The 26,905-nt window shown below is 34.8% G+C and overlaps 1 protein-coding gene across 1 annotated transcript in view; it reads right to left on the bottom strand.

Moving 5' to 3' along the window:
* Positions 1-26,905, bottom strand: part of PPP1R12A (protein phosphatase 1 regulatory subunit 12A) — a 160,535-nt gene that overhangs the window by 44,120 nt on the left and 89,510 nt on the right. The window contains 6 exon segments of the mRNA XM_032645243.1: positions 6,625-6,749; positions 11,957-12,114; positions 12,280-12,368; positions 13,208-13,282; positions 14,673-14,817; positions 19,267-19,426. Coding sequence (XP_032501134.1) covers positions 6,625-6,749; positions 11,957-12,114; positions 12,280-12,368; positions 13,208-13,282; positions 14,673-14,817; positions 19,267-19,426 — 752 coding nt within the window.

Raw genomic sequence — 26,905 nt, 5'->3', positions numbered from 1 at the left:
AGTTAAAGCCACATAGAGCTCGATAGTATTATAGTATGAAGTGAAAAAACTACTGCCCTTGAATTTTGTTTTTATTCATTTTGTACTTGGGTTAAAAAAATTTTAATCCATCATCATCAACAAAAAAGTAATCAACAACAAAAAAGTAATCATCAGTATATTTCTAATTATAATATTTAATTCATTAATATTTTAAATATCATAGCCTTAAATTTACTGTTTGATTTTTCCACTAAACATTAAACATTTCAACTAAAAACTGTTTTTGTACAAATATTTATTTCATTTTCAGGGCTTTCCAACTAACCTAAAATGAAATGTCTGTTGTCTGTAACTAGTTCACCTCATTAACTTCACTTACAGAGTTTAAATATTCAACCACAGTTAAATATAGATGGTAAATAGAGCAACTATCTAGTTACTACAAGCATAGGATATAGATTAAAAAACAAAAAACAATCTTTCTTTCACACCTATTACCAAGGTTTGCCATAACAGCAGTTTAATAGAGCTTGTTAAAGCACCCATAATGTTGGAGGGCTAATTCCTAGACAAAACTGCTACAAGATACCTCTAATAATTCCAATAATTAATTCCTAACAATAAGGTTGCAAAGAGACTCAAGATATACAAGCATTTTTCAGTTCCCAAAATGCACACTGAGGCATTCCAGGGCGCAAGAACAAAATCACAGGGGTGCTGTGGGATATTTTAAAGTTTTGAGAGAAGTACAGTGACATCTGTCGGACACTGCACAAATTGCCATTATTAACTTATTTGTACCTAACTACTTAATAAATGAAACGAAGAGGTATTTTTTTTTGGCCAAATGGCACTGTGAAAAAAAATCAGTAAAACACTAAGGTCTCCATTGACTGAAAAAGTCCAGGAAGCTGTAATATTTTACATAATATGATAGGCATTGAGATGATTCCTTATTGATTTCAGAGTTTAAAGTCATGGTACTCGAGAACAGAGGTTGGCAAACTTTTCCTTCTGTAAAGGGCCAGACTGTAAACTTTAGGCTTTGTAGACTATAGAGTCTCTGCTGTAACTACTCATCTATGCTGCTGTAGCACAAACCCAGCCATAGGTAGTACACAAATGAATGAATGTGGCTGTGTCACATAAAACTTTATTTAGGGGCAATGAAATTTGAATTTGTGTCACAAAATATTCTTTTTCTTTTCATCCTCCCCTGCCTCTGCCGACCATTTAAAAGTATTAAAACCATTCTAACTTGCAGGCTGTACAAAAAACGGGTAGTGGGCCACCTTTGGCCCACAGACCATGGTTTGCCAATCCCTCCCTACCCCAGAACTTTCCCCAAACTGGAAACAAATGTTATTCCTCCATGATAAAATCATCATATAGCAAATAATATTTGCTGAGTGTTACAACAGAAGCTAACATTTAACAAATGTTTACTTGTGTGAGGCCCTAAACTAAGTGCTTAATATGGGTTATCTCATTTAATCCTACAATCACCCAATGAAATAGCATTTTACTATTATCCAATATTTTAGAGTTGAGAAAAATGAGGCAATATTATCAAGTTTGAAATTTTGTTGCACTGTTACGACTGATATACCTCCTCTCCACCTCACATGGATTTAAATACTGGTTTATGTGTTTAAAAGCATCTTTCAATTTTTGGTATATAAATAAACCTCTCTGAAAAACTCAAGTATACCTAGTCTCTGAAATTCTTCTTTTGGTTTTTATAACCAGGACACTATTTTGACTTTCCTACTCTCTGACTACCCCTTTCCTGGTCTTTTTGTTGTTGTTGGTAGCAACTATCCTTGTCATAGCCCTGTAACATAAGCACTCCAAGAGTCTGTTCTTGTATCTCCTATCTTCTCTTTATACTTTCTTCTGAATGTTGGGAGTAGGGTCTTCTTATATCCTGAGGCTAAATATTAATTGTATTCAGCTTATTCTCAAATTTGTTATTCTCCAGCTCAATCTGACTCCTAAATTCCTAGTCCTGAATTTCTATTTACCTGTAGAATGGACTATATGTAACTAAAATTGGAACCTGAAACTCAACATGTTTAAAGTCAAACACCTTTATTTCCAAACCAACTCTTCCTCAGTTCCCTATTTCTGTTACTGGCACCAAAAATCTCTTCAATCCCCTAAATTTCTTTTTTTTTTTGCCCGCTCTGTGTGGCATGTGGGATCTTAGTTCCCTGACCAGGGATCGAACCTATGCCCCCTGTGCTGAAAGCACGAAGTCTTAACCACTGGACACTGGGGAAGTCCCAACTCCCTAAATTTGAAACTTCGCAGTCATGTTAGACTTCTTCTCTGTCATCTTCCTCCATCTACAAGTTAAGTGCCAAGTCTCTAAATCTCCTCTCCTTTATAAGTCCACTGCCACTTCTCTGGTTTATATTCTTATCATGCTAGGCAACTTCAATGACTTTCTAATAAACCTTCTCTCAGTCAGTCTCTTACCTTCAAATACACCTGTATGTTGCTGCCAGAATAACATTCTAAAATTCTCTCATGGCCTTGTTCAAACATCTATGATCCTCTACTATCTATCAAATTATGAAAATGTTACCATAGTAATGAAAACATTCCAATTTGGCTCTACTTTTCCTGCTTTACTTCGTATATATATCCTATAAATCAATCAAACTAGACAACTCATTTTTCCTGCAACACTCCACATTATCCCTACTTTTTTTTTTTTTTTGCGATACGCAGGTCTCTCACTGTTGTGGCCTCTCCCGTGTGGAGCACAGGCTCCAGACGCGCAGGCTCAGCAGCAATGGCTCACCGGCCCAGCCGCTCCGCGGCATGTGGGATCCTCCCGGACCAGGGCACAAACTCGTGTCCCCTGCATTGGCAGGCGGACTCTCAACCACTGCGCCACCGGGAAGCCCTATCCCTACTTTTGATCACACTGTTTCTCTTCTCTCTTTTTCAACAGACTGTACAAACTCTCCTCTCTGTTAGTTGAAATACTACCTCGTTCTTCAAGATCTATCTCAAATGTTCTAACTCCATTACCTCAAATCAAAAATGATTTCTTCCATTTAAAAACTATCATTCTACAATTATACACTTTTACCGGTATATTTCATATACCCACAGCACATAGTAGTCTTTTACTAAATTTTATTATGATGTAGGTTCAATTAGCAAGAACATGTAATTCCAAGAAAACTGAATTTTTACCATCTAGCAAAGAAAATATAGTTTATGCTTATTGGAATATATGTGTATACAGCAGAGTAGGTAATCTTTTTCAGAGATCCCAACAATATTTATTTTGACTAGAGAGTTATATATAAACATTGTTAGTTAAACTTAATGTTAGTTGAAACTTTAACTAACAATAAACTTATTGTTAGATAAAAATTTAATATAAAATGTATATTATTTAACTTACTGTAAGTTAAATAATGTGATAAACTTACTATTTTTAGTTAAAATAAATCATAAGATCAAACTAATGGTTTTATAGATAATATATCCATAAATCATAGGCCTGATCTCACTGCTACAGAAATAGTTCTATAATTTTAGCTGACAAGTTAACAACTTAAGAGAAGATCATTTAAAGTGAATATACCTATGTTTCTCTGTAGTTATCATGAGTTATTATAGAATATAAGTGATATTTAATACTGTTTTAGAGCTTCCAGTTTCGTGATCTATTCCTTGCCATGAATGTTAGAGAGAGAGAGAGAGTGTGTGTGTGTGTGTGTGTGTGTGTGTATTTATATACATAGTTTATGTACTGCTGGAGGAAGCTAGAGAACTTAAGATAACTTGTCTAGATAATAGAATCAGAGTAGTAAGTGGCAACCTAAAAATAGACAGAACTCTTAATTAATTACAAAATCTTTTACGATGCATTTACAAATTAAGAATTCATCCAAGGAAATTTCTGTTAGGTCTGTAAGTTACAAGGAAAATCTTGAAACAAATGAAAAAAAAAAACACTAAAATGCTAAATTAAAGTAAATACAGTACCACTGGCACTGGTACCATGGTAACAGGCTTTAAAAGTCATATAATACTGATAAAACTTAAAAATACTTCATTTTTTTGTACACCATGACTTTATTACTTTGAATAAAATTTGCCCATAAAACTCTAAGAACAAAGACTGAAACAATGTAATCTTTAAATGGAGAATAAAATGGAGTTTCTAAATATGCAAATTAGAGAAACAGTTGTCATTAGATCAATTTAATTACAGAATCAAAGTAATTCTGAATAAGAACTTTTATAGCAAATAAATTACTGGCCCACTAATCTAATAGAGCTATTAAGTATTTGCTTTCAGTGAGGGCAGTTGGCATAAACTGAGAAGTAAACTGCCATAAATCTAGGGTTATGCTTGAGAAAAATATAATTGATCATAAGAACCCTACTGTAATTATTTGACTACAGTAGGAAAGAGATTGCTTAGTTAAATACTCAAAAGACTGACAGCCGGTTTCTTGGCCAGCTATTCCAGGGGGGATGGGGCTTTTGGGAACTTGATAAATCTACAGTTCTAACAGATAATCAAAAGAGCTAAAGTTTAGTATTCACTGAAGAAGTATAAAGGGGTTCTAGAATTAATAAATCTTTAGTTAAAGCAGCTCATGGTGACACCAGTTATGGCATGATAACTATCTTGAAAATTTTTCAGACGACTGCTTCTGGCCTTGAAAAGGCCAGAAATTCTCCAGAAATTCTGGAGAATTTCATTTTAAAGCATATGAAATTACGACCATTTGAGAATGGGTTCTAATTGAATTCAAGAAACCCTCAGTTCTAGAATACAGTAGGTAATAAGATAATTCAGTCACAGAGTCTTCTGATATTCAAATTGTACCAGTGAAATTCATATATTTCTACCACTAAGAATTCATACTACTGCTTTCCTTTGGAAGAGCTTTAGAGGAGGATTATTAATAACAGTATGGATTTTTAAAGAATTCTCTAGTTTATGATTTTAAAAGGTTCAAATTTTGACCACTTGGAGCCAAATCCAAAGATTAGCAAAACTGACAATATGGTAGAAACACTGTGGGGATTTAAAATCAGTCCTCAAACCCATGCAAACCAAATAACGTCAGATAAGCAACAAAACAAGAAGTCCAAAGGCAGAGACTTAATAGGTAAACACAATGTATAATCCCTGAGTGGACCCTTAATTTGAAAAATCAAACAGCTAGAAACATGTTACTAGGAGGACAACTGGGAAAATTTTGAGTATGGTCTGTATATTAGTGAACGTAAATAATGGTATTATATCAATGTTAAATTTTCTAAGTATGATGATTTCCGTGAGGGAATGAAGGATTAATGCCTTTGTACTTAAGAGGTACGTACTCAAGTATTAGGAATAAAGTGTTACAGTGAGAGCAGTCAATTTTTTTTTTTTTTTTTTTTTTGCGGTACGCGGGCCTCTCAGTGTTGTGGCCTCTCCCATTGCAGAGCACAGGCTCTGGACGCACAGGCTCAGTGGCCATGGCTCACGGGCCCAGCCGCTCCGTGGCATGTGGGATCCTCCCGGACCAGGGCACGAACCCGTGTCCCCTGCATCGGCAGGCGGACTCTCAACCACTGCGCCACCAGGAAAGCCCTGAGCAGTCAATTCTTAAACGGCTCCAGGAAAAAAAAAAAAGTACATGTGAGTGTGAATATGTCTACGTGTGTGCATGCGTGCATGTGTGTGTTACACAGAGAGGGAAATGAGTTTACTCCTAAAAGTTAGGTAAGGGTGGGGAGAAGCCTTTAAAAAGAGACCAGTAGGTTAAAAAAAACCCACAGAAAACCCTTAATCTTTAATTAGAGTTAAAAGAAGTATAGGTTCTGAAACAGCAGGGAAAAGAAAAGTCTTTAACAGATCAACAAGAGAGTAAGGATGAAGAATAAATGGAGAACAAAATAAGGAAGAGGAATAAATGAAACTAACAATTTGGGAGCACTCAGTCACTAGCCAAGCTCTCTCAATTACCGCTTAACAATGTTAACTTATTTTCTCTTTGTTATTATTTTTGTTTTGTCCTTTTTAGGAGGAACAGATTAGGAAGATAATCACTTGCTCAAGGTCACAAAAACTAACGAGGTGGGGTCAGCAGTTGACCTCTGGTTTGTTCTGACATACCTGGTGCTTTGTAAATGAATTAGAAAATCTAGATTCCAGTTCTCTCAGTAACTTGTGGTAGTACTTTTCGTGCTTAACTTATACACATGTGAAATTACCAAAATGCACCTTTACTCAACAGAAATAAAGGATACAAACCCCATGCTTCTCAAAAGTTCAATGAAAATAAAAAACTACCATGATCAGTAGTTTTTCATATGAAAAATTTTATCTTTCTGCTATTTACTGGGTTGGCCAAAAAGTTCGTTTGGTTAATGAATATGTTGCTCAATAAAGTTCTTGGTGAAAACCGAACAAACTTTTTGGCCAACCTGATATTTTTGTTAATGATCAACTGCAAAAAGTACTTGAGAAGAAGAACATAATAGATTCAGAGGAAATAAAGAAAAAGACCTTCTTATTCTAAAACCTTAAATAAACTTAGAACTGTCTTAATGCTTTAGCTCAAATGGTACTTACACAGAATACATTTATTTTTAACAAACACAATTTTGGCTTACCTTTTTAATAGGTGATGTAGGTGTTGCCTGACCAGATGACACAGTAGGTGTTGTAACAGCTACAGGAGCTGCTTGAGTACTAGAAGTATTGGCATTAGTTACAGAAGCCATGGATTTTGTCTTATCTTTAGGGAAAGGAAAAGGAAAAAAAAGAACACTAAGAGTCATGATTCTAGATGAATTCAGTTTCAATGGTATTGAAAACAAAATTTTATACTGTATTTTTGCTTAAGGTTTTGTTAACTCAGTCTTTTCTCACTATTATCCCTTTTAACAAGTGACATTTTCAAGGAGTTTCTAGAAATGTCTCAGTAGGTATGAGACTTAAATAAGAACACGACACACAACCAGACTTTTAAGAATAAAAAGCACAAATAAAATATGACTATATGACTTGTGTACTTTTAACACTATGGAAAATTTTTTTAAGTTTTAAATTAATATTTAAAACTTGAATATACGAATACAACGTAACTTCAAAAATGCAAGAGCTATGCAGTTTTCCAATGAATAAACAACTTACATTGCTTATCTAAAACATAGCTCTTCTTTATTCTAGGAAATCTAAAAGTGCTCTTTGTCGATAATGACTTATATTCCTGTCAAACAGTATGCTTAAATGTCACAAAGAGCATTCCTTCTCACCCCCCAAAAGTCTAGAGTTAAATGGGCACAATATCAGCTAAATTAGGTTAAATCTCTTCTCACAATGTATCAAGACAATTTCCAACTAGTAATTGATCACTTAGAAAAAGATTTTTGAAATATTAGGAAAAAATCAATATGATGCTAGCAAAAATTCAAAGACTGTATTTGAACACATAAACTGGCCTTTAGCAAAAGTCACATATAAATTTAAACCTTTAAATTAACTGTAATTTATAAATGGGCTAGAAAAGTTCACTTTTCAAATGGTCAAAAGTCATTTTATCCAGTTTTAAAATAGTCCTTTAGTTTCAAAATGGGATAGGACAGGTATCTTTCGATATTTTTGTGAAGACGTATACTGCTTTTAAAGCCCTATGAGATACTCATTTTCATTATACTACCTCTCTCCCTTCTTTAGGTCAGTTTTGCAAAGAATCTTCCACCATAAATTACCATTATGAGTAAGCAGACAACATTAACAAATCCTTATCTTTAGGGCAAATACAAACTTCCCACTAATAATTCTGAATTTGCAATGATTCACTGAGTCCTATTTGTGACTAAGAAAACATCTGTAAGATGTTAATAGGGTGAAAAGCATAATCTTAAACTGCATCAAAAGACAAGGCCAAACTGGCATATTTAAAAATCACTATAACCACAGCTTTTCAAATAAACTGAATGAGCGAAACTCAGTCTAATAAACGTTTTTCTTGTTGTTAAATCCCTCTTTTCATTCAATAGAAGCTAAGCCTATTCAGCACAGTTAAGTACAAATCATGTATACTCTAATTAGACCATCCTCCTGGAAAACAATCCATTCAACCGGAGAGAGTAATTCAACAAATATTTATTAAGTGTCTGATACCTCAAGTACTGTCCTAGGCACTGGGGATATATATCAGTCAATGAAAAGACAAAATATCTTAACTGCATAAAGTTTACAGTCTAGTAGGAGAAATAAGTAATAAACTAAAGCTCAACATGTGTTTTTTTCATTTTATTTTCTCCTTCTCCCCCTATTTTCTCCAGGTGTAAAATTTTTTTATATTATTGAAATCTATACATCAAAGAATGTATATGCACGTATGCAAACATTTATGTTTGGTTTAAGAATAATAATTAAACAAACCTCAGGTGTTCACCATCTAACTTAAGTAAACATTATCAGTGTTACTGAAGCCCTTTCTATCCATTTGATTTCAATGAAGAATAAAAACTTCACGTCCTAGAGAAAAAAAAGAAAAAACCTAAAAGCAAAACTATGCTTCCCTATTCTCATTCCTTCAACTACCTCTGAAAAATTTATATATCATTTGGAAGGAAATTAAACTTTTGGTTGAGTTCCTATTTTCAATCTGATTTATAAGAAACTGATTAAAATATGGTTTGGAAAATATTTTATGAAAGAAAATTCAGCAAAATAGTTATTTAACATAAAACAGTTTCCCAAGGAAATAACCTTACAAAAAGAAAAAAGAAACAGCTTAGAAATTGTCAGATCAAGCTATACCTCTACAGGGAAATGGCTGCTTTCTCAAGCTTGCCAAATAAAGTATGATAAAGCCTTGTTGATATTAAAAGAGTGAGAGAGAAGGAACCACACAGCATTTACATGGATTAATTCTTGAGATAGAGTTAAATTTTCCTGGCACAACTGGCTACTAGCAACAGGAAGAACAAAATTATCAAGTACAATGCTTCAGAGGAACATTTAAAGTTAGCGCACTGAGAAGAGATTGGTATGCTTAAAGTCCAAATTGGGAAATTAATACAATACAATTTGATGGTAATTAATTCTATTCATACTTATAGAACAGTTTAAAGAACTATCCAGATAGCCTAGTCCAATACTTCTCATTCTACAAGCAAGGAAATTTCAACCAAAGGTCAGGAGACTTGCTAGTTAGTGGCAAGACTGGCCTAAATCTGAAGTCTTTTTTTGTTTTAAATAGCTCCCTGGTGCCTAATACTGAACAGTGAACTGTATAGAAGGGACAAATTAAGAAAAAATAGGTAGAAGAATCTCAGGAATCTCTGTGAGATATCTGGACTTCCAGTTCTTGAATTCTACTACATGAGCTAGGAGAGGGTGCTGGTCCTGGCTTTCATGTGCACATGTGCATATAGTTTAATTTGTAATGATATATTTTACTAGAGACTGGGGGCCAAGGCATGTCTCACAGAGAGGAGATTAACTACATAAAAATAACTTTAAATACTTGCAAAAGTATCTGAGTCAATTTAAATTTCAATGATATCATTTCATCTTTCAAATGAACTGAACAAATTTAACTGAATGTTATTAGGTAAGCATGTACATTAATCTTATTTAAATTAGTAGACTTTAATTTTATACAATTATTATATGAAAATTAACATTCATTACAAAGCAATTGATTGTTATATAATATCCATGTAAAGCAGGTATTATTACCCTGACTTTACAGAGAAATCAGAGATTAAATAACTTACCCACATCTACAGTTACATGCATGCATCAGTCCATGTTCTGGAACACTGTACATGCTGATTCTCATATAATTTGTTTTTATAGTTAGAAATATTTTAATTAGCATGTTATACAAATAAATTATAATATTCAATGACTACCTGTTGTTCTACTGCCAATTTTACCTATATTACTGTGTCATCAAGGCAAAAGATATGCTGACTCACTTGATCAGCAATGTCACAGCAATAAATAAAAAATTAAATCCCTAAGTGACTAGAATCTAGTCATTTATAAATTTCAAAAATTCTTTGTGTATTTCCAAAAAATAATTTACTTGTAGCATTAGTAAGCTTCAAGAAAATAAAGGAATCCATAACACATCACCTGGCAACAAAGCTAGCCTGTGCCCATTTAGCAATATCTTGTTTTTAATGGAAAACAGAATTATTAGTACGTTCCTTGACATGTTTATTTAGTAAACTTTAGCTTCTCACATTTTCTTAGAAAAAATATTTTATTGAGTGAGTAAAAAACCTGATTCAAAACTGTTGCTGTTGTGTCTAGAGGAAATATGGGAGTCCAAGAGATTCCAGGGCTCCATTTGTGTTTACTAATGATTACCAAACTGGTCCTGATAATGATGACAGTTTTTTCATTGATAAAAACCTTAATGAAAATGAAATACCTTTTCTGATAAATACGTTAAAATGCCAAAATGCCAGGTTATACAACTCAAAGATAGCAATCCTGGAATCTTATGCTCTCAGAAGGTTTTTTTTTGGTTTTGTTTTTCTTAAGATTTTTTTGATGTGGACCATTTTTAAAGTCTTCATTGCATTTGTTACAATATCGCTTCTGTTTTATGTTTTGGGTTTTTTTTGGCTGTGAGGCATGTGGGATCCTAGCTCCCCAACCATGGATTGAACCCGCACCCCTTGCAGTGGAAGGCAAAGTCCCAACCACTGGACCACCAGGGAAGTCCCTCTTCAGAAGTCTGAGTGATTAGCCGATACAGAATAAAAGCAATTCAGTAAACAAAATCTATAAAAACATGTGACCCAGAGGGAAAAAAAAGCAGAAAACCTATCCTTGATAATAAAAAGGGAAAGAACGTAAATTGTTAATTGTTATAAAAAGGGAAAGAATGTAAATAGTAAAGCAATTTGGCAGCATCTATGAAAAGTGAAAATATGATTCAATAGTCCAATGTTTAAGTGTATCTATTAGAGAACCTCTTGCACATATACACAGGGAGGCAATTATAAAATGATTGCTGCAGCATTATTTATAACACAACATTGGGAATAAGGTAAATTTTTATCAAAAGGGAAATTAATATATTTAATGAATACTATACAGCAACTAAAAGGATAAGTTACATACATAAAGACATAGATAGATACAAACAAACCTAAAAAATACAACTTTCAAATAAAAAATGCAAGTTGCATAACAACTCCTAGGGAATAATAAAAACACAAAACAACCTTATAATTACTATATATTACTTCTGAATATAAGATAAGAGTATAAAAATAGACTAGAAGATTCAGAAAAAAACTCATGATAGTGATTTGGGAAAGAAAGGAAAGAGAAGTAGATTAGGGTTGATGGTTAAAGAAGACAATGGTAATGTTTTAATTTTATTAAAAGAAAAATTATAAGCAAATACAGCTAAATGTCAACAGCTGTTAAGTTTTGGTAGTTGGAATATGAATGTTTATTATATTATACTTTTCTGTATCTTTAAAATTGCTCAAAACAAAGTAAATTTCCCCACACCTCTACAGGAAAAAATCTTGACTCCGCCCCAGCTTTCTAAAACTTTAGTATTACTGAGGAAATATTTGGGATGCTGTTGCAGCCAGCTTCCTGTACTTTCAGGTCTCAGAAAGCAGCAGGAGCATTCTTGAGCTGCTGGGAACCCATCTAACCCTATCTGCACCATCCAAAGAGAATCTTAGAAGCCGCTTCACTTTCTTCAAACCTAAAAATATAGGTCAGTAAAATGCAGAGGTGATCAATTACCTGCCTCCAGGTAAGCAGAGAACAATAAAATCACAGCTATACTTAAATTTCTAACACTCCCTGAAAGGCAATTTACTGGCTTCGGAGGTATCTTAACAAGTAGCATGTCAGTCTGAAAAGTTTCAAAATTAAAGCCTGACCTCATCTTACTTTAGACTTCATCAAAATTCACTGAAAATCCCTTTATCCTTCAAATTTTACCTGTTTCAGCTTCTGATTCTGAGTCGTCTTCCTCATCTTCTTCACTAGAGCAACTAGATTCATCTTTTTTTCCTTCTTCTTCATCATCAACCTTTTCTTGTTCCAGAGATTCAATACGGGATGCATTTTTCTCAGGCTCAATAATCAATGTCTCTTTGCTGTGAAAGGAAAAAAGCCTTGAAATAATTATAAACACAAAAGGTGAAAATACATAATGAATACATTAATTTTTCCCAGAACCACAAAATCTAATAATCATACTTGTGGCTATCATGACAACTCATTTAAAACAATAACAAAACCTACTTTAATATTTTACTTACTTTTTAAAGGTTTTCTGTGATTGATTATTGTCCATATTGGCTGTTGATTCAATCAGTGGAGATTTCTTCTCCCGTTTTTCACTATGGAGCTTTATAAAAGTTATGCAAAGGAAAATAAGAATACTATTAAAATAACATTAATGAGCAAAATACAGAATTTAATAACAAAGTAGCTTCCCAAACACTAAATGAAAACAAAACAGACAAAACAAATAAAAGATTTGTTTTACCTAAAAAGAAAAGCGCTTGGATAAAGAATAAAAAGAACTAGACAATTTAAAAGCTCCACAGAGGGGACTTCCCTGACAGTCCAGTGGTTAAGACTCTGCACATCCCCTGCAGGGGACATGGGTTCGATCCCTGGTTGGGGAACTAAGATCTGCTGTGCGGTGCAGCCAAAACAACAACAACAACAACAACAACAACAACAAACCACTCCACAAAGGACTAAGTTGGATTTGTTTTTTTAAGATCCCTCCAACTTTAGTTTACTGAAAAACCAGGGACCACTAACCATTTAGGATGTCTGATAATATTTTACTTAAACATCTGCTTCCTAGTTATGTAACTCCTTGCTTATCTAGCGTATGCTATTTTAGAAATCTGAGATTTTATAGTCTCCACCCTCTAAGCAAACTTTCTTATGAAATTACAAAAAGATACTATTATTGAGAACATACACATTATAGAAGTATTCATTTTGGGAAAGGGATGCTAGAGAAATGGGGATAAGCAACACAAAAGGCCAAAAAAAAACCCCACCACTACCCCTTTATTCTCATTCACTGTCATTTAATTTGATCGCTAGGAATAACTTAAAACCAAACAGTACAAAACATCACAAGAATACTTTTCCAGCTGTCTAAGATTCAAAGTTATTAAGAGAATTCACTAACAGAGACAATTTTTAGACAATCATCAAACATACCAGATTTTGTTTCTTTTGCAACTCTTCTAAATATCCTAAAATGTCTTCATCTGCTACATCAAAGGCTGTCTGGCCCTACGCAGGAAACAAGAGCGTTGGTGATAATAAAAAAATCAATAAATTATAAAATGCTTTCGGTGATTCTGTATGATTATACAGAAAGAAGTTAGATAACATTTTTAATGGTAGGTATAAAACATGGTACATATGACTTGAAGGAGATGTATGAGAAATCCCTGTGAGAGATAAGCAGCTGATATACCTCCCCTTACTTTTTTTGGTAACAGCTTTATTGATCTCTAATTCACATACAAGTCACCCATTTTAAAGTATGCAATTCAATGGTTTCAGTATATTCACAGAGGTTTACAACCATCGCCACAATCAATTTTAGAACATTTTCATCACCCCAAAAAGAAATGACATACCCATTAGCAATCCCCTCCCCACTCCCCCTCCCCCTGTCTGAGGCAACCACTAATATACTTTCTGTCACTACAGACTTGCCTATTCCAGACATTTCATATAAATGGAATCATACAATATATGGTCCTTTGTGACTGGCTTCTTTCACTTTGCAAACTGTTTTCAAGGTTCATCCATATTGTAGCATGTATCTACTTCATTCTTTTTATTGCCGAATAATGTTCCATTGCATGATCTACCAACTTTTGCTAATCTCTTCACCAGATGATGGACATCTGCTTTTGCTTTCTGGTACACAATCAATAATACTGCTATGAACATTTGTGTATGTTTTTGTGTGGACATCTGTTTTAATTTTCTTGGGTATATTGTTATGAGTGGAATTACTAGGTCATGTGGTAACTCCAAGTTTAAACTTTTTGAGATCTTATTTCTACTTTACCGCCATAAAAATTAATTATAAATTCTTAGTAGAGTAATAAAATAAACATATGTATTTCTAAACTACTTAAAAGTTCAGCCAGCCACAGGTATGACTTAGTTTCAAAAAGTAGTCCAGGTGAACATCTGTCAATCTATTTTTATTCATAGTGGAAAAGAAAATTTCAAAGAGCTGTTGACCAAAAATAGTAAGGATTTTTCCTGCTGCCAGCTTAGTCCTTATAATAACCCTACTGGTACAAGTCTCCAGAATGCCAGAAAGTTCATTATTTAGAATATATTCTACCTTATATGCATGCAAAATTTCTTAATTTATGAATTTCTAAGAATATAATATCAATGGAAGCACCCAAATCTACTCGACACATATGGTAATACTATTACAGAAAGAGTAATACTTCTTTGTCGAACAAGGCCAAATCACCTCATAAGTAGCTGGAAAAGACTTAATAATAAAAATGAATAAATGATTCACAAAATGTTTTACACAGTTAATAAACCTTAATAGAATTAAATAATTTATATTCTCATAACATTTTTTAGACTAAAACTATATTTCTAGAAGTTGAAATATTTAAAGTACATTTGAAAGGCCTACCACTTTGTTGACCATCTCCATATCACACAGACTGTCCACTAAAATTCGACATGCTTCTTCTTTACCCCAATGAGCTGCAGCATGAAGAGGTGTCCAGCCATCATAATCTTTAATATTAACATCATAGCCTGCCTGTATTAAAAGTCTAAACAAATTACAGTGAATTACATCATCATTAAAATCTAGAAATGATTGGACATAATTAACAGCTATATACCATGCAAGTTAACAAAAATTTGCAATATATTTCTTTTCATAGTTCAGAATCCCTCCTCCCCTCAACAAATTAACTAGGACAAAAGAATTCTCAGAAAACACTGGCATAGAGGATCTTGAGTTACTGCCATAATAATGAATTCAGTTTTAATTAATTCCTAATGACTATGAGTCTTATGGTTTGGTATGACACTGATTAATTCTTGTTAATACGTTTCTAACTGAAAATTTTGCAGGAGAGTCTATCATTTTTCAAAACTATTGGATCAATTTGTATGTTAAACTGATTTATTGTAGGGAATGTCTTCAAGTGTCCATATGATATATCATCTCAAGCTGAACATGTTCTAAAAATATACTGGGATCAAACAAAGTTATTTGTAGTGTCATTGTTGCCTTGTGATTAAGGAACTGGTTTGTGAAAGCCTTCATGAACCTTTATGATCTACCATTGGAAATTTTCATAGGAAAATGACTGTTAGAAACAAAACAAAGCAAAACAAATATTCCGAGGGGTCGAGTCTACTTTTCTGTAGCAGTAGAAAGCAGATATTCTAATCAACAAAGCTAGAAAACAGGAATACATTTTAATACAATGAAAAGAGTTGCATAAATGTTAGTATGCCCTTATAACTGTATATTGACAACAACCTTTATTTTATTTAGAAATTAAGCTCACAGAGAGCAAAGAATGGGTCTATAAATTGCACACAGCACAGCGCCACACACAAAGGCGAACACTAAATACTTTATAACTCAAATCTGGTTAACCTTAACCTTACTTTCCAAGATGCTGACCTTGAGAAGGGCTTCTTTTTACCTACAGGAGGTGGTAGTGATAGCTAATATATAACCATTTATTTATGTTTCAAGAACTGATCCCCTATTTCCTAACAATATCTAAAGCAGATGTTTTTAATTATGGCTCCATAGCAGAACCATCTGAAAAACTTGCTATTAAAAAAACGAAAAAAAGTTTTCCCAGCTCCACCCCAGTTCCACTGAATTAATCACTATCTTGGGAGATGGGCCCTGTCAATCTGTACTTTTAATAAGTTCTGCATATGATCTCACATCACTGCCTGTCTCCTGCCTGCAGATCAACATTTAAGAGCCAGTGATCTAAAAAACACGCTAATAGATATAAGTCAGAAGATTTAAGTTAAAAAAATATGGCAACTAACATAAATATTATCAGATACTTTATTAATAGAGACAGAAATAATACTGGAAGATAATAAAAATATACCCCCAATAGGAAATATGAACTATAATAATGTTAAATATCTTGAGCAATACAAAATTCTAAGTACTTGAGAGTCTGTGCGGAGAGAAAGGTAGACACAGACACCCCGCCCCCCAAACATAAGGCTCTCTATATGCCAGGCCATGCAAGGATACTCAAAAAAATAAGACAGTATTTATTATGCTCAAGAAACTTCTAATGGAGGACAAAAGTTAAGTAAAACAACAATCAACCCTCACAGACAGGTTCTAAGATGAAGCTGCAATAGGAGTACAGAACTGAAAAGCATAAAAATCAACTGAAAGGGGTTGTGTGTGTTTGGGGGGAGGGGTAAGTGGGGAGACAGTTACATTTGAAATGGATCTCTTCTATTTATTTTTGATTTAATATTTTCTTTCCTAAGTAAAATATTCACAAATTTCAAAACTAAAAAAGAATAAATGGCTAGATAGCAAAGTCAATTTCCCACTGCTGACCTTTAGCCAACCAGTTTCCCTGCCCCAGAGATAACCATACTACTACTTTTGATTAGATCCTTACAGAGAGATTTTATGCATATATAAATAAATACAACTTAAAGTTTTAAAACATAAACACAAATGAGGCATAGTTCTTAACACATCCTAGTGTTTTAATCACTATAGAGTATTCTAGTGAAAGGATGTATCATGATCTATTCAACCATTCTCCTACTCCAATTACAAACAATGCTGCTAGCACATACCTATTTCCTATGTGAGTGAGAATATCTGTAAAAAAAATTCCTAGGGATTTCCCTGGTGGCACAGTGGTTAAGAATATGCCTGCCAATGCAGGGGACATGGGTTCGAGCCCTGGTCCAGGAAGATCCCACATGCTGCAGAGCAACTAAGCCTGTGCACCACAACTACTGAAGCTTGCGCTCTACAGCCCCAGCTCTGAAACAAGAGAAGCCACAGCAGTGAGAAGCCCGTGCACCGCACAGAAGAGTAGCTCCTGCTCGCTGCAACTAGAGAAAGCCCGCGTGCAGCAACAAAGACCCAACGCAGCCAAAATAAAATAAATAAATAAATAAAAAAAAAACAATTCCTAGAGGTAGTGCTGCTAAGCCAAAGAATAACTGTTACTTCGATAAAATTTGCTCAATAGTCATTTATACTTCCACCAATAATGTAAGAGAGTGCCTTTCCCCAAATTTGCCAACAGTGTGCCAAACATTTTGATCTTTGCCAATATGATAGATGAAAAATGATAATTCACTGTAGCTTTATCTGCACTTATTATGAATGAAGTTGAGCATTTTTTTTTCATGGGCTTAAGAGCCTTGAACTGAGTCAAAGGATAGAAAGGAACTTGCTTCCAAGTTGAAGAGATGGTGAATGAAGGTATCTAGATAGAAACAAGAGTAGTAGGCCCAAGTTGAAGAGATGGTGAATGAAGGTATCTAGATAGAAACAAGAGTAGGCATTAAGGCATCATGAAAGAACTTCAAGTAGATATACACAGCTGGAATCATGCATGCCTGAGGAGCAATGGTAGCAGCTTAGCTTGAAAGAGGAACCAATGGCCAGATGACTAATGGTCTTATGTGCTAAGCTGAGGAGTTTAAAATTCATCCCAATTCCTGCTGAGAATCTTAATAAAGGATTTTAAGAGCCTGGACAACTGAATTACAAAGACCACTTGGAAGCAGTCTAGAAATCTATTTTACAGTGCAATCCAGTACTCATATATGTTTATAGAAACAAGAATTTTAAGAAACAAAATACCTTTACCATATGTAATACTCTTTGATATTTTCGATTTTTTTCTTTTTAAATGCTGTTCACAGCTCACTAAGTTCATTTCATGACCCACTCTGATGGGGTTTGAAAGTCTGAAAAGTTTTGGATTAGAGAGAAACAGATGGGACAAGGAAACTAATTACAACTCAACTGTAGCAGCTTCCTAGTGGCACAGTGGTTAAGAATCCGCCTGCCAACGCAGGGGACACAGGTTCGAGCTCTGGTCTGGGAAGATCCCACATGCTGCAGAGCAACGAAGCCCGTGCACCACAACTACTGAGCCTGTGCTCTAGAGCCTGCGTGCCACAACTACTGAAGCCCACATGCCTAAAGCCAGTGTCCACAACAAGAGAAGCCACTGCAGTGAGAAGCCCGTGCACTGCAATGAAGAGTAGCCCCTGCTCACCGCAACTAGAGAAAGCCCATGTGTAGCAACGAAGACCCAACACAGCCAAAAGTAAATAAATAAATAAATTTTAAAAAAAGTTAACTGTACTATTCTAGGAGAAGGCTTAAATTACTGAAGTGAGTAGGGATTGAAATAGGAGGAAACCCGGAATAACTGACCCACTTAAACTTCTTCACTGTTTTTACTGAGGAGAGGGAATAAGGAGAAGGGATTGATATAAGAAACCAAAGTGGAACAAAGGTAAAATAGAGGGTGCAGTAGATTTTGCTGAGGGCCAGTCTTATTAGCCTTTACATAGATATAACAAAAGTTATGCACTGAATTGTTTTTTCCATACAGTTGCCAACACCTTTGCACTGCATAAGTAAAAACCAAAACACAAATTTATTGTGACATAAAGGAGCTTTGCCCCAAAGATATTTGTTGATCAGTATATAACCCTATATTGTCTAAGTTGCTTATGGTTTAATATTTAATATTATGCTAACAGCACTCTGAATTCCAGTGTTCATGTAGTGAAAATCTAAAACAAAATCAGATAAGTTACATGTAAATAAACAATCAGTAGGAATCAAGCTCTCAGAATTTGATAATATGTTTATACACAACATTGTTCTTAGTCTCTGTATCCAGAGCTAAACTATCTGGGAATCTCAAAGTGACTCTAATAATTTACTAGGCCAGAAGGTAACATATAATGGTTGTCTGACACTTAAATTTCACTTATTGGAAAACTGCAATGGAAGAACAGTAGAATACTCAAAATTTGAGAGTGAAAGAAAGAACTTTAGAAATAAAGCAATAACATTCAAGGTAGTTTTCTCTTTCTCCCTATAGACAGACATTAAATAACTTACAAAAGCTGTTTCAAAATAATGTTAGCAGGTATCTTAAAAAAGGAAAAGTGAAATAAAGAAAACAAATCAAAGCAGAAAAACAACTGTGAGAAGCAATACTTACTTTAAAACTTCTGTATAGCCTTTAGCGGCTGCAACATGAAGTGCTGTACCTCCAGATTTTGCATGCCGGACATCATTTATATGGCCACTATTTAGCCATTGTCTTGCATCTCTAAGCATTATTCGTTCTTCTTCTTTTCGAGCTGCTTCTATATCAACCCCTGATAAAATAAAATATTTTTTTTCATTTTTTTCTCTATAGTAAATGTTTTTGTTCGGAAATAAAATTATCCAAAACATTCCAAGTTTAATTGAAAATTAAAAGTGAAATTATATTTTTGAAAAATGGGCTGCTTAGAACAAGCTGGTTAAATAAAGAAATGTAGGAATACTGTAGATGTTTTATTAGCATTCTCTATTGACTATTTAATTTTTGCCCTACAGTATTATTTTGGCTTTCTTTTTACCTTTTCTGCTTATTCCTTTTGTTTTTGAAGATTTGAATACTCCCCAAGGTATTCCCCATCCTTTGGTCTAAAAAAAAAGTTTGTTGTTTTAAACAATCATATGTATTTAAGTCTCAAATTTTTATCCACTGCTTTGACCAGTTCTCTGTACTCTAGCCTAGTAGGTACAAATGTTTATTGAACACTTCAACTTGGAGGTCCTGTCCTCATCTAAAATTGAATAGACCTTAAATCAGATTATTTTTCTACCAACATCCCTTTCTTTTTCCAACATAGTACACTGTTCATACCATCAGTATCAGTTTTATAATTTTAGTAAGTTATATAGATGTTTATTCATTTAAAAGCATTAAGCGCTATGCTAGGTTGAGGTGATGAGTGGGGAGAATTCAAAAAGGGAAAGGACCTTCAAAGCGCTCAACATCCTGAGAAAAATATTAAAATAGAAATGATAATCCTGAAATTCCTCAGTGATCTCATGTTATCTTATGGCTTCAAATGCTGGTTATTTAATAAATAGCACATACCATGATGCATTTATACTCCAGAAGACAATGAGCTTATTAAAAAAGGTAAATATACTGCTTTTTTATCTTGTATCCCCACCATATGGATGGATACCTGATACAAAGTAAAAGGGATCAGTAAATGTTTACTGAATGAACGATGAATACATAAATACATGAGTAAAAAATAATTACACATACACACAACTCCTCAGCTAAGATCTCTTCTATAATTCATATCCATGTATCCAATTGGCTGGCTGGAGTTTTTCATTCACTCATTCATTCAATCAATCAGTCAATATGTACTGAGTCTCTACTATATGTCAGGTACTTTATTAGGTGTTAGGGGTTTAGAAGTGAACCTATTACATGGCAGATGATACATCTGTGAAGGAAAAAAAAGCAGAGTAAAGGTATAGAAGGTAATGAGAAAAAGTTGTTATTTTATATAGGTTGGTAAAGAACAGTCTCTTTGATAAGGTGACATTACAGCAAGAAATAAAGTGACAGTCATACCATAATCTTAGAGAATATTCCAGACAGAGGGAAGTACTACAGATCTTCCTTGACTTACAATAAGGTTACAACAAAAGTTGAAAATATCCTAAGTCAAAACTGCATATGATATACCTATCCTGTCATAGCTTAATGTAGCCTACCTTAGACACGCTCAGAATACTTACATTAGCGTACAGTTGGGAAAAATCATCTAACACAAAGCCTGTTTTATAAACAAATTATTAAGCGCTGAATATCTCATGTAATTTACTGAACACTGTATTGAAAGTGAAAAACAGAATGGTCATATAGGTATAGAATGGTTGTTTAAGTGTATCAGTTTGGTTGTTTACCCTCATGATCATGTGGCTGACCAGAAGTTGCAGCTTGCTGCTGTTGACCAGCATCACTAGGGAATATGTGCTGCATATCACTAGCCCGGGAAAAGATCGAAACTCAAAATCTGAAGTATGGTTTCTACTGAATGTGCATTGCTTTCAAACCATCATAAAGTTGAAAAATCATTAAACTGAACCACTATAAGTCAGGGACTTTCTGTATTAAGCACTGAGGTAGAAGTCTGCTTGGAATGTTCTTCTGATTAGGAAAAGGCAGGTTGTCTATAGAGTAGTGAGGACAATGAGCGGGGGCAGGGTGACAACATCCCACTCAATTTAAGAGGATCACTTAAGCTGAAAAGTTAAGACTAAAAACAGGTAGAAACTGGGAGGCTATAACAATAATTCAGGCAAGAGATGATGGTAACTTGAACCAGGGTGGTAGCAGTGAAGGTAGTAAAGAGGTTAGATTCTGCATTCTTCAAGGCAAACCAACAGAATTTGCTGTTAGTTTGGATGCAGGAGAAAAAGAGAAGTCAAGGATGAATCAAAGGTTTTTAGCCTGAGCAACTAGAAAAATTAAATTTTCAATTTCGGAAATGCGAAGTTTGAAATGCACTAACAGACATCTAATTGAGTTAGCTGGATATCTGAGTATGGAGAACAGAGAAGAAGTCAAAACTAGGGATGTAATATAATACATAATAAAATGATATAACACAGTCACCTCAAACTCAATGCTAAAACCTTAATTTTCCCTGGCCAATCTGCTTGCTGTCTGTCTTATATTTCCTATATTAGGTTCCAATACTTACCCAGAAACCCGGAAGTCACCCTTAATCCCTCCCTTTACCTTATCCCCAGTCTCCATCCAATTAGTCAGCAGATTCTGAGTTGCCATCCCTAAAATGTCTTCTTTTCCTAAAATGTCTTCTGAATGGCCCCTAATCACTATTTTAGTTCGTCTTATGTCTCTCACACTTTGACGACTATAGCTGGCCCTTAATTCATTCTCCTCAGTTCCTTCTGAGTCATTCCCCACATCATCGCCAGACTGGTTTTTCTGTAGCAAAATACAATCATCTCTCTTTTCTATAAAAATCTGTCAATGATTGCTCACCTCCTGCAAGACAAAGCTCAAGCTCTTTAGTGCAGCAGACAGAGCCTTTTATGATTTGGTCTCAATGCATTTTTAATCTCTAGTCTTTCTCCTCTATCATCACCCAGTGTTCTAACCATATAGATCTTCACATAGATCAAGTACATCATGTGCCTGTGCTGTTGTGCAAGCTAGTATCCTCTATCTGGAATGTATCCTTACCTTGCTTGCTTAGTAAATTACTATTTATTCAACATACAACTAAACTGTTCAATTGAAGCTCAATCTCAAAAAAGGAGGCCATGACTGAAAAACATTTTTAAAATCCCGAGATTACAGAAGTGCAGGTTAAGTCATCTTCAAACTAGAGATCTCATTTTTTTTTCCCAAATGTTTGCTCTTGGTGCTAGAACCAACTATTCTCTTGAATTTTTCTTTTTTTTCCTAAATATTTACTTATTTATTTATTTGGCTGTGTCAGGTCTTAGTTGTGGCATGCGGGCTCAGTAGTTGCGGCGCACAGGCTCAGTAGCTGTGGTGCATGGGCTCTAGAGCGCATGGGCTTAGTAGTTGCGGCATGCAGGCTTAGCTGCCCCATGGCACGTGGAATCTTGGTTCCGTGACCAGAGACTGAACCCACGTCCCCTGTGTTGCAAGGCGGATTCTTAACCACTGGACCACCAGGGAAGTCCCTCATTACTACATTTGAAAGAAACTTGCAATAAAGTTTTCCAAATAGACTTTATAAAAACAATTATATACACTATATATGTAATGGACAAAACCTATTATAATCTTTAATTACAAAGTATCACCATTTCTATAATAATGCGATTTTATACATATATAAATTTCCTTTCAAAAGATAATCTGCCCATCTTATTTAAAATGCCTTCTAATGTTATTCATAAAAGAAATTATAAAGCTGTAATTGTTAATACATTAAGAATAATCTTTCTACTAAATGACTTTTCTCAGACTGATTTATTTTTTTATGCTTAGTTTTTTTTTTACCATGTCTTTTAATACATGAACATCTTTATTATCGTTATCCCTTTTCTCTTTATCATCTTAAATAGTCTGACTTTTATTGTCTTTTATTATTCTAAATTTCCTCTGGACTTGAAATAAAAAAACAGCTACTTCTTCTGGATTTATCTAATTTCATGCTATCTTCACCTAATTACAAAGCAGTTACCCTCTGCTGCCACCAAATTGTGCCTTTATATGAATTATATATAAATACAACTCAAGTTTAAAATTAAAGTACATGTGAAGAGAAACTTCTTATGCTTAAGAAAATCCAGTTAGAAAAAAAAAACACTCTTGTTCTTAAAATCTTTCAAAAATACCACTGATTAGAGCAACAGACCATTAATTTTTGTTTAAACCCCACTGGACTATGTATTACGATACCTGTTTTCTAATTCCAGTGCTTTAACTAGGCTAGCAACCTTTGAGAAAGCCATAACTTCTTTGAATATTAGTATAATGGGTTAAGAACACAGACCTGAACCTAGGCTGCTGGGTTTCAATCCCTGATTTGCCACTTACTAGCTCTATTATCTTGGGCAAGACACAATCTACACTAATATTCAGTTCTTTTATTTGTAAGATAGGAGTAATGAAAGTACATACCTACCCACAATGTTGTGAGGATTAAATTAATTAATATTGTATGTGAAGTGTTTAGATCAGGAATAAGCACTAAGGTGTTAATTATCATGATCAGTTCTAAAAGTCTATGATTCTGCTTCTCTTTAACTACATTGTGGTCTAATAGGAAGAAGATCTTATAATGAATTTAACTGGTCCTTAATCCACCTATAATTGCAAGGTTTTTAAACAACGAAAACAATGTATATTGAACTAAATTGGGTGTGATATAATAAAGTGATTAGACTATTTAACATCTGTCACTGCTATAAAAAACAGTAGGGCTTCCCTGGTGGCGCAGTGATAGCGAGTCCGCCTGCCGATGCAGGGGACACGGGTTCGTGCCCCGGTCCGGGAAGATCCCACGTGCCGCGGAGCGGCTGGGCCCGTGAGCCATGGCCGCTGGGCCTGCGCGTCCAGAGCCTGTGCTCCACAACGGGAGAGGCCACAGCGGTGAGAGGCCCGCGTACTGCAAAAAAAAACCAACAAAAAAAACAACAAAAAAAACCCAACAACAGTAAATGTTAGCTTGAAATGTAGCCAATTCTCATTGGTAAGAAAAAATAAAATCAAATTGGAATTTTGTTAGCTAAGAAATGCAAAAATTGACTTGTGTCCCACACTAACTAAAGAAAATTGCATTAAAACATAAATCAGAAATACTTTCATCTACTATTCAAACATTACTACTTTCAAAGGCAATCTACTCAAGCATGACTAGTTGTTAATCAAATATATTAGAATAAGAAATAAGAGCCAAAAGAGTGATTAAAGAACTTTAAAATATTAAATAATAACTTTCTTACCAGGATAAATAATTTGAGAAATCTTGTCATTACTAGAGATATATTTAGGGTGCTCTTTTTATAAATGTTAAACTCTATTAGAGATGCCTCTATCTTTTGTTTCTTTGGAATAAAGTTATGCTATATAAATTCATGTATTCCCATTATATGAATAAAATGAATATCATGAAATATTTTCTAAGAGATATTCCTAATAAAATGCAGTATGGTACAGTGATGAAGAGTGTGGGCTCAAGGTATCTGTTACACTGTTTGGGACTGAACTACATACAGCACAACTTCCTACATGTATGACCTTGGGCAAATCACTGAGCCTCAGCTTCTCATCTGTAAAATGGGGTGATAGTAGTATTAACCTCTTAGAATTGCTGTGAGAATGAAATGAAATAATGCATGTAAAGCCTTTTGCTCAATGCCTGGTAAACAATCGGTATTTAATAAGAGTTAGCTATTATTTTTAGTATCAGCTCTTTACTTTTCAGTTTCAGGGTCACACTATATACTATTTTCTAGAATTTCCCCATACCTATTATTTTCCCAGATTTACATTTTCCATCCTGACATTTCCTAAATTCCAACAGTGCACTGAACACTGTCATCTAGATGTGCTTTAGCAACCAAACTCAATATATCCCAAAACAAACTCATACACTCTCTAAATCCGTTCCTGCTTTGTCCCACATTTTCCCGAGTGAATTTATCCAGTCATCACTTCTTAAACTGGAAACTTCAGGAGGCAAATTAGCTTGCTTCAATTCTTCCTTCATCTCCACATTCAATTCTCCACCAAGCTGTTTTAATTTTACCTTAATATTTTCTGAAAAGTCCTGGCTCTTTGCTCTTTTCCATCTTAAGTGTAACCATTTTGGCCCTTTTCATCTTTCACCTGGATTAAGTGAAGAATCTTCTTCAAGAAAGGCATGCCACCATGTATCCCCCACTCTAATGCATCCTCCAGATTACCATCAGCTGCTTTATTACTAAAAACCAAATCCAATCAGGTTAATTTCCTGCTTGGGGATCTTTGTTGCATCTGTCTAATGCCTACAAAAGAGATGTCCACCATCTGGCTCCAGCCTAATCTTTTCAAGCCTCAACCTCATACTAATTCCATCCTGACTTTTTTTTTTTTTTTTGCGGTAGGCGGGCCTCTCACTGTTGTGGCCTCTCCCGTTGCGGAGCACAGGCTCAGGACGCGCAGGCCCAGCGGCCATGGCTCACGGGCCCAGCCGATCCGCGGCATGTGGGATCTTCCCGGACCGGGGCATGAACCTGCGTCCCCTGCATCTGCAGGCGGACTCCCAACCACTGCGCCACCGGGGAAGCCCCCATCCTGACTTTTTACTCCATTCCAATTCTAATGAATTCTCCACGTATGCTATGTCTCCAATTCCTTTTCCTTGCACATGTTGATACCCCTGTCTCACATGCCTTTTTTGTCCACTACCCCCCTTCTTCGCCAAGTAAATCCCTCTCAAATGTCATCTCTCAAACCCTTCCTGACTACTGCAAACAGTTACTCACAGGCTTTTCTGTTCTCCCACATCATTCTGTTCCTACCTATATTTTAGCACATAGCACACTGCATTGTGGGGCTTTGTTTATATATTTGTCACTTCTATACACTGTGAAATCCTTAAGAACAAAGTGTGTCTCTTAAAAAAAAAATACCGAAAAATACCCAGCACTCAGAACATATGCTGGCACCTTAATCAAAACTGACTGAATCATTACAACTAAAATCAGCCTTGCTAACAGTTTCCTTTATATATAGAAGGAAACTAAAGACAAGAAGTTTTCAGTACATATCCATCCCTTTCCCAGTTCATAATAATTGCTAACTACTATTAAACAATATTGTTGCTATCTATCTGGGCACTCACCAGGGCAAGCTGGACAGATAAGGGACTCTTCATCCAGGCTGATGCTTTATACCCATTCTTCCAGCTTCTTCAAGTCTTGAAGATCCCATTACTCCAAAATTGCTTGCTTAGGACACAGCTGTTAAAAGCTCTTCTGTGTATCTATCCAAGTTCCAGTTATGACTACTTTCCTAATGTGTGCCTTGTTTCTCCTGAGCTCCAGGTACCTTCAGCCACTTGTTACAATGTCTCAACTCTATTTAGGCATTTAAATACTTCTTCAGTTTCAGTGCCTAAGATTTTTTTTTTAACAACCAGGTAGTCATGAATTTTCCTAATCCCAAGGAATAAAAATCTCTTTTCAAGGAACTGACTTAGCTTCTATTTCTCTGCTTTTATTTCCTGATGAACCACATTTTAGCTGGAGTCAACCTTCTGAACCAATATCCCATACCTAAGGAAAAC

Source organism: Phocoena sinus, chromosome 10 (genome assembly GCF_008692025.1).
Source record: "Phocoena sinus isolate mPhoSin1 chromosome 10, mPhoSin1.pri, whole genome shotgun sequence".
NCBI classification, from domain to species: Eukaryota; Metazoa; Chordata; class Mammalia; order Artiodactyla; family Phocoenidae; genus Phocoena; species Phocoena sinus.
Note: the sequence above shows the minus strand (reverse complement) of the source record. Positions and strands in the feature narration are given on the sequence as shown.